The sequence below is a fragment of the Cyrtonyx montezumae genome, unplaced genomic scaffold (assembly GCF_038088225.1).
Source record: "Cyrtonyx montezumae isolate F1298 unplaced genomic scaffold, pur_monq_1.0 scaffold_48, whole genome shotgun sequence".
In the NCBI taxonomy this organism is placed as follows: Eukaryota; Metazoa; Chordata; class Aves; order Galliformes; family Odontophoridae; genus Cyrtonyx; species Cyrtonyx montezumae.
Window position 1 is genome coordinate 1,528,487 of NW_027072054.1, and position 8,518 is coordinate 1,537,004.

The 8,518-nt window shown below is 58.0% G+C and overlaps 1 protein-coding gene across 2 annotated transcripts; it reads left to right on the top strand.

The window, feature by feature from the left end:
* The first annotated feature begins 3,233 nt into the window (after window positions 1-3,233).
* On the top strand, window positions 3,234-7,402 carry LOC136055741 (myosin light chain kinase, smooth muscle-like). 2 transcript variants are annotated; one of them, XM_065747610.1, is made up of 11 exons: window positions 3,234-3,282; window positions 4,083-4,224; window positions 4,648-4,774; window positions 4,902-4,989; window positions 5,101-5,304; window positions 5,416-5,633; window positions 5,789-5,912; window positions 5,989-6,141; window positions 6,368-6,488; window positions 6,591-6,681; window positions 7,025-7,402. In XM_065747610.1, the coding sequence occupies exons 3-11, from the start codon at window positions 4,759-4,761 to the stop codon at window positions 7,153-7,155; spliced, it is 1,146 nt and encodes a 381-aa protein (XP_065603682.1). In that variant the 5' UTR covers window positions 3,234-3,282; window positions 4,083-4,224; window positions 4,648-4,758; the 3' UTR covers window positions 7,156-7,402. The 2 variants fall into 2 exon arrangements, with proteins under 2 accessions (XP_065603682.1, XP_065603683.1); XM_065747611.1 differs by having other exon boundaries at window positions 3,244-3,282; window positions 4,124-4,224.
* Window positions 7,403-8,518: the final 1,116 nt, after the last annotated feature.

Consider the following 8,518-nt stretch of genomic DNA (forward strand, 5'->3'; position numbering starts at 1 on the left):
GTGCTGTTTCACACCTGAACTGACTCCAAACACTGTTATTTCCCAGTCCTCACTGCCACCGCACAGTGATGTCTGCAGCCCCATGTCGGGGCTCTGCGGTGAACAGTGGGCCTGGGGGGGGCTCCACGCTGCCCCAGCGCCGGGCAGGGCCGTGGTGTTGGGGTCTGGGGGGGACGTGTGGGTCCGTGTTGGGGCCCCGCATCACTTCAGGGCCCCACACCCCGGGATGAGTGATACCGAGGGTTATGTTCTCAGAGGGTTACGTTCGGGGATCGTTTTTCAGGTGCGGTGCGTTAAAGGAGCGCTGTGTCACTGTTCGTGTTTCTAAACCAAAGCAGCACTTTCGCTACGAAAAATGCGCTGTTTCCCCCCACGCTGCGCTCCCCGGGGTCACTCAGACACCGCTGCTCTCCCAGCGCAGCCCCAGCTCTCATTTTTCCTACCACGATGTTTGCAGCCCCTCCCGTTTCCCAAGCGGGGCCCAGGACCGTGCCCGTCCGCCGCGTTTCCCTCAGCCACGGCCCTCCCCTCCCCCACACCCCCAACCCGCGGCCTTCCTGGGGCCCTGCCCGCCCCGCAGCCCCGCGCTCCTGAGGGGAACGGCCGCACCGCGCGGGCCTCCACCGCTCTCCTCGGGACTCAGCCCCGGAGGGAGCCGCTCCCCCCGCGCTCCCGGCTCGGCTTAGAGTCCCCGCGAAGTCTCCGGCCCCGCGGAGGAGGGCGGCGAGGCCTGGAGCGGACCCCCACACACACAAAATGGCGGCCGAGCCCTCACACCGCCCGCTCGTCCGCCATAGCCGCCGCCTCGTCCCGCACCCCTCCCAACCAATCAGGCGCCGCCGTACTGCGGCCGCACATCGCGGCGGAGCCAATGGGAGGGAGAGGTGTAAAGGGAGGGGAGGGGTACGCTTCCGCCGCGAGGGCTTCTGGGAGTTGTAGTCCTACAGCGTGGGCGAGGTGAGGATGTTGGAGCGCTGCGGACTTGCTGCCCCATGATGCCGCGCGGCCCTCCCGTGGCGTGGGGATTCTGCGCCTGCGCGCTGTGCGTCGCCATGGCGACGGGCGCGGGTTCCGCGGCCTGTACCGGGCCTGCCGCGCGGGAGCAGCCCCGCGCCTTGCCTGTGTCCGTTCGGGAGAGCCACTCACGTACCGAAACACGCACAAACAATCAGGGTTACGAAGACGGGGAAGGGGATGAAGCCCCGCTGTGCGTTGGGCTCTGAGCAGAGGACGGTGAAGGGAGGGCCTCATGGCGGACGCAGCTCCTACAGTGCACATTGAGCAATTGAAGCGGCAGCAAAGCTCTGCGCGGTTCCCGTTGCCATATCTCCTCCTTCAAAGCTCTCTGCTCCTCATTCCCAGTTCCCTTTTCCCAGTTCCCAGCTCTCAGTTCGCATCTCCTAGCACTGAATTCCCAGTTCTCAGCTCTGTAATCACACTCCCTAGTTCCCAGCTCAGTGTTCTGAGCTCCCAATTCTGCATTCTCAGTTCTTCCCAGTTACCAGTTCCTAGCTCCCAGTTACCACTTCCCAGTTACCAATTCATCCCAATCCCTTGCTCCCTGTTACCCACTCTGTTTCCAGTTCCCACTTCACAGTACCAAGAACAAATCCCTTGCTCCCAGCTCCCACTTCTCACATCCCAGTTCCTAGCTCCCACCTCAGAGTTCTCAGTTGTGAGCTCCCAGTTCCTAACTCCCTGTACCCAGTCCTAGCTCCCAGTTAACACTATTTCTCAGTTCCCAGATCCTGCTTGGTGTTCCCAGCCAATGTGTTCCTGTTGTGTCCCCACGTCCCCAGGTGCCTCCCATGTCACCCATTCCCCCTCTGCACCCCCAGGTCCTCTGAGTGACCCCAACATACCCCTACATCACCTCATGACCCCTGTGTGCTCTGTGTCCCCATGCATGTCCCAAGGTCACCCATGTGTCCCTGGGTCCTCCCAGGTCCCCGTGGCTACAGTGTGTCCCCAGCCCTCGTTTCCCCAGCTCTCCCATGTCTTCCCATGTGCTCTGTGACCCCCACATTGGTCACATGCCTCCCATGTTCCCTGTGCCCTCCATGCCCCTGCATCCCCCTCCATGCCATCCATATCCCCCTGTACCTCTGTGGTTCCCATGTCCCCAGTATCCTCTCTGTCTCCAGTGTCCCCCAAATGTCCCGATTCCCCTCCATGTGGCACTACTCTCCACTTCTGGGTTCTGCCCCAAGTTGGGTGGCCCCACTGTGCAGCAGTGTGGCTGTGGGGCCACAGTGACACATGGTGGCCCCCGTGGGACTTAGAGTGATGGGACACCTGAGCAGGGCACTGCACTGATGGGAACTGTGAGTGGACAGCGCTGCAGAGAAGGTGTTCTTGGACCTACAAATAAACAGGCAGCTTTTCTTTCAATCCACCTAGTGTCCAGCACAAAGGGGGACCTGAAGTGGGGTGGAGGACGTGGGGGTGTGTGGGGACAAGAGACCCAGGAGGAAGAGCTGGGATCACACACCTGACCCCAGGACCCCACAGAACTTCCCTGGTTATCTGAATCCCACAGTGGGCATTTCTGCAGCTCTTTTTGGGCTCGTCCTCTTGAAAGCTTTGGGTTATTTTGGGATTCATGCCAAACTGGTGGTGTGGGGCACCTCCAGTCCCCAGGGAATTAAGGCGTGGGGGATGGGGAGTGTGGATCAGTTTCACCAAAGAGCTTTGGCTGTTTTTTTTTTCCAGAGCACTTTGTTTTTATTTTGCTGGGATGAGCACAAGGACTACACTGACACCCAGCAGCTGTGGGTTCCGATTGTGCCTTTGGGTGCTGTGCAGACCCCATTTCCTGTGCTGTGCAGCACCTGACAGCCTCACTCTGCCTGATTTTCTCCCTTCCCATCCCCTTTTTGCAGGAGTCTAAGCCCCCAAGCCCTCCTGAAAGGGGGCAGACCCCACAGCGAGGATGCTGCAAAGACTGTGGTACACAAGCAGGGGTCTCCACCGCCCCTCACCCGGTGCAGCAGCTCTGGCCTCTCCTCCATCATCCCCTATGTGTCCTACATGTCCCTGGCACGCTGTGCTGTGTCCCAGCAGGGTCGATATTGCAGCGGGAGAGCGGTGAGGTCGTGTCACCGTCCCCAGGCCGTGGGCTGTGTGAGAGCGTGGACACGGTGGCCCTGCCACCCTGCTGGGAACATTGTCCTCATGGACTTTGAGCACTTTGGGAGTGGCTGTCGGAGTTTCATATCGCTTCTGCCCCAGCAGCACCAGTGAGAACCTGAGCAGTGCCACGACCCCATCGGGGCACCGCAGGTAATGGGGTGACATCCCCTGCGCTGCAGGGAGGCACAGGACTGCCCAACGGGGTGGGACCCTCTGCGGTACCTCGGCCCCACCCCCAGATCTGGAGGCAGCTCTATGGGAAATCACTGTGTCATTCTGATTTTAAAGCAGGGGAAACTGAGGTATGGTGTTTACAGAGCAGCTGCACAGCCTTCAAATCCCAGGCCCGGGGGGAGAGGCTGGAAAACCCCATTTTTGCTTCAAAGCAGCAGAGCTCAGAAGCAGAGAGCGGTTTTGCTGTACTCTATTTCCATTCATCCTAGCTCACCTGGGGACATCCAAGTGGTCACAGCCTGGGAGGGGTGTGGGGACAGTAGATCTGATGGGATATTGGCTGCAGGTGGAGCTGGGGGAGCAGGTGTGGCCACTAAAGGCCATTGTGGGTGGGGATGAGGTAGAGCTGCTGCAGGATTTAGGTCCTGCAAGGTTCTGGGGTGGGATATGGGTTGGTGTGAGGTGGTGGGCTTTGCTGTGTGGTGAGGTGTGAGCTCTCTGCAGAGCTCTTTAGTGGAGTTCTTCCAGCTAGGACCTGGGTCCAAAGCCCTGAGTGGTGCTCAGTGGGGTACCTGGGATTGTAGTGCTAGGGGCTGCTTTGGGGTGGCTGCTAAGCAGCTCAGTGTTGATGCTGGTGGTTGTTTCTCCCCAAGTACGGAAGTGCTCTGGGAAGGAAGGGGAGGGCTGTTCCCTGCAAGAGCGATGCTCCAGCTGTGCCTGGAGCCTGGCTGGCGCTTGGCCCTGAGATGTTCCCCATCTAGGCTGTGTGGCTGCAGGGATCCTCGATGCCAACTCCAGCATCACTCTTCCTTCCTAGCTCACTTGTGACTCCGGTGGCTCAGCAGCAACCCAGTAGGACTGGAAGGACTGAAGACCTGTGCTGGTGTCCTGGGTCAGAACGGGACTGAGCTGTGACAGGTCAGCACTGAGGGTCTGGTTTTGGGTGCCACTGTGCAGCTCCCGAGGGTGTCTGTGCTCTGGCCTCCCCACTTCTTGTGGGCAGGCTTGAGGAGGGGACTTGCCTAAGGAAACAGCTCCTCTGCCCTAGAAAAGCAGCTTTTCCTGGGGATTTCCTGGCTGCTGTAAGCTGGAGCACGTAGAAGGCTGTAGCTTCTTGCCTGAGGTAATGGGGGTCCTAGAAAGAGATTGTTCCCATTTGAAGGAAAAGAGGGTGCTGCTTTAAAATTGTTTCCTATCTCCACACCTAGCAGCTCAGTGTCTTCCTGAGGCCTGTCCTGCTAAAGGTGCAGGGCCCTGCAGGATATCACTGCGGGCACAGTGGGGTTTCATGGTGTTGTGGTGTTCTCCTCATGTGCTCAGCCTTGGTTCTTCCCCATGCAGATCCCAAGGAGCACGAAGAGAGGTACCCTCTGCCTCACCCCCCACCCCAACACTGCATTCACTGTCAGTCCTGACTGTACTGGCACTTGGACAGGGGCGAGTGGCACCGTGATGTCTAAGGCAGAAGGTATGCACTGTCCGTGGCCTGCCCAGGGAGGGGCACAGCTGCAGCACAGGGACCCCAGCACTGTGCTCACTATGTTCTGTTCAATGGTTATGGCCCTTCTGATGGGCCCCTCCATTCCTGCCAGCAGGTGAAGAGGATTTTGAATGCTGTGATGTTGTCATTAACAGCCTGGAGAAGGTTTCAGATGTGTACACAAAGCTGGAGAAGCTTGGAGAGTAAGTTGGCGTCCTACATCCCCACCAGCTCTGAGCCATGGGGTCTTCCCACGTGTGGAATTTCAGGTGGTGGTGATAGCTCCTCCATCCCTCCTGCTTGCTCCATTCCAGGGGCAAGTTTGGGACGGTGTACCGGCTGCAGGAGAAAGCCACAGGCAAGATCCGGGCTGGGAAGTTCTTCCGGACACGGACAGTCAAGGAGAAGCAGGCAGCTCAGGCTGAGGTGGAGCTGATGAACCTGCTGCACCACCCGCGCCTCGTGCAGTGCCTTGCTGCCTTCCAGAGTCTCACAGAGCTGGTGATGGTCATGGAGTAGTGAGTGTGGGGCAGCAGGGATGGTGCTGGTGTGGGTCCGTGCCACCTGGGATGGTGGCATGGAACATAGGGTGGTTTGGGAACCTGCAGACACCTTGCCTGCTCCTGCAGCGTGGCCGGTGGGGAGCTCTTTGAGCGCATTGTAGATGATGACTTTGAGCACACGGAGCCCAGCAGCACCCAGTACATGCGGCAGATCCTGGAGGGGCTGCAGTACATGCATGGCCAGGCTGTTGTCCACCTCGACCTCAAACCCGAGAACATCGTCTGCGTTAGCCCAGGCAGCCACTGGCTCAAGATCATTGACTTCGGCCTGGCACGGAAGCTGGGTGAGCAAAGGGGGACCCTGGTGACAATAGCATGCTCCAGGGAAATGTGTTCCAGTTGGGTGCAGGGGCACATACCTTCCCCAGACAGAAGCACATGTTGGGTTCAGCTGGGCTGCCCTGGGACTGCCTGCCCACAAGTTTAATCTCCTCTGCAGCTCCAGATGTTCCTGTGAGGGTGCTGCATGGAACCCCTGAGTTCATGGCTCCAGAAGTGGTCTCCTTTGAGCCTGTGGGGCTTGCCACAGACATGTGGAGTGTCGGTGTCATCTGTTATATCCTGTGAGTGGACCCCTGGACACAGCAGATGGGCAGGAATGTGCTGAGCTGTCCCTGATGTCCTTTGTCCTCTCTTCAGGCTGAGTGGGGAGTCCCCCTTCCAGGGAGACAATGACATGGAGACGCTGAGCAACATCACGGCTGCCCAGTGGGAATTTGAGGAGGAGATCTTCTCAGACATCTCCCAGCAGGCCAAGGACTTCATCAGCCAACTGCTGCAGAAGGATCCTCGGTAAGACCCAGGTGTGGGGTGACTCCCCAAAGTTAGAGCTGGATTTGGGGTGTGAGGAAGGTGAGGGGAGCAGATGCTCAAGCCCATGGATGAACAGGGGAAGGTGCAAGCCCTGCGTGCAGTGCTATCCCCAAACCCAAAGGGGCGTTAGAGCTGTGCCCAGAGCTATTCTATGGGGCTGCTCCAGGGGCATGAGGGCAGCCCCCCAATCTGTGTCCATCCCTAGCTGCCGGCTCTCCAGCCCAGGGGCTCTCCAGCATCCCTGGCTACAGCAGCCCCTGCCCAGAAGCACAAAGGCACTGCCAAAGGAGCGGATCAAGCAGTTCCTGACCCGTCGGAAGTGGCAGGTATGTGGGGCAGGCCATGTCTGGTGGACAACGGAGGATGTGAGGATTCCATGGAGCCTCAGTGTGGTTTGTTTGTTTGTTTTTTTTTTTTTTGCTCTCCAGAAAACAGGAAAAGCCCTGCTGGCCATCAACAGGCTCACACTGCTGTCCCAGAATCAGGACAGGAGAGCATCAGAGACTCAGGATGAGGAAGGTAATGGCCCTGAACTGTTCTCTCTGCTTTGCCACCCTCACTGCTTTGTGCTCCCTATCGGTTTTCTCCTCCTCTGCTCTGACTGCTCAGTATTGCTGAACACACTGGACATGTCCTCAGCGCAGTGCTTCCTTTCTGGGCCAGCTTCAGTGCCCCACAGCTGCCCCATGACCTAATGGGCCGGTTCTGATGTAGGCTTAGAGCAGGTGGCTCCTGCACTGCAGCACTAGGACCTGTACATGCCTCAGATCTCAGGGATCAGCTCCTGCTTACTATGAGTGTCACACAAGTTTCTCCAGTCACACAGCTGGCTTCTCACTGCTCTCTGTCCATCTGCCCACAGACTCATGCTGCAGTGCAGAGAAGGAACAAGCATGTGGGTCCCTGCTCTGGAGAGGTCCCAGCTCCTCAGAGCCACCAGCAGGCGAAGAGGAGGAGGATGACAGCAGTATGGAAGCTGCAAGCAAGGCCTAGAGCAGTAGAGCTGTGCTGCTTGGGTCACGGAGAGCTGGTGATGGGAAGAAGAGGCACCAGGAGCAAGCCTTCTCCAGGCCTATGGATTGTACCATGACCCTGCCAGCCCATGGTAGGTGCCCCTGTGCTGGTGTGGGGACAGGTGTACCTTGTCCCCAGCAAGGAACTGGTGCTTGTCTGTGTGGCTGCCTGGGCTGGGGCTGCAGCCTGGCTCCTCTTGCTGCATGTTTTATGAACCCAATAAAGCACTGAGCATCTCTTGCTCCCTGTACAGTTCCTTTCTCCTTAGATCACTGAGAGGGGTGGGAAAAGGGCTGCCCGAGCTGCCCCAACCCTTTGGCGGTTGGTATCAGTCTCGTCAGTCAGTGCTGCCATGGCTGCCACCCTTGCCTTCTCCAGGAGGGAGGCTGGCTCTGTGCCTGAGGCAGGGATGGCTGTGGCAACATCTCTGAAGTCCATCCAGAGGAAGCATCTTCCCTCTGAGGGAAGCACTGTGCCCTGGCTCTGACCTCATGGCACTTTTCCTTTAGCTATGTATACAAACTGAAGATCCCCCTGTGCCCTCTCTTTTCTATGCTGAACAGCCACTGTTCTCTCAGCCTTTTCTCAGAGGTGCTTCAGACCCTTTGCTGGACTCAGATTTGCAGACTTGCTGAGGTTACCCTGTGCCCCATCATCCAGATCACTAACAAAGATGCTGAGCAAGATGGGACCCAGCACTGCCTCCTGGGGTGTGCTACTAGCTCCTAACCTTCAACTAAACCTGCCACTGCTGATTGCCATCCTCTGGGCTCTGCTGTTCAGGCTGTTTTCAATCCACCTCCTATCACCCATCCAGGCCCCATAGCAGCTTGTTTATGTGCATCCTGTAGGGCAGGCGCAGTGTCAAAGGTCTGACTGAAATCTGCCAGAGCAGCAACATCCAACCTCAACAACTCTTACCAATGCACCCTAAAAACTACCTGGATTGTTTAGGTTCTGCTCTGCTTTCCCTCCAACACTTTATGGGCTCCCACGAAGGACCAGGGCCTGAGAAGGTGAGGCTTTCTGCCACCTGCCTGCAGAGGGCCTCATCTGCTTGTCCTTCCTGCTCAGGTGGCCTGGAGCAGTGCCCATCACAACAGCAGCACTGTTCAGCCTCTTTAGCCCTAAACTGTAAACTCCTGATTTGTTCCTCCTCCATACCCAGATGGAGGTCTGTGCACTTCAGCTGTAACCCCCTACACAGGAGAGGAGAGGTGACCAGACCTTGTCTTCCTATCCTGCTGTTCTGAAAGAGCCTGCATCCCTCCACTGCAATGCTCCAGCTGTGGGAGCCATCTCTCCTCACCTCCAGTATCCCAACAAGATCACAGCCCTGTGA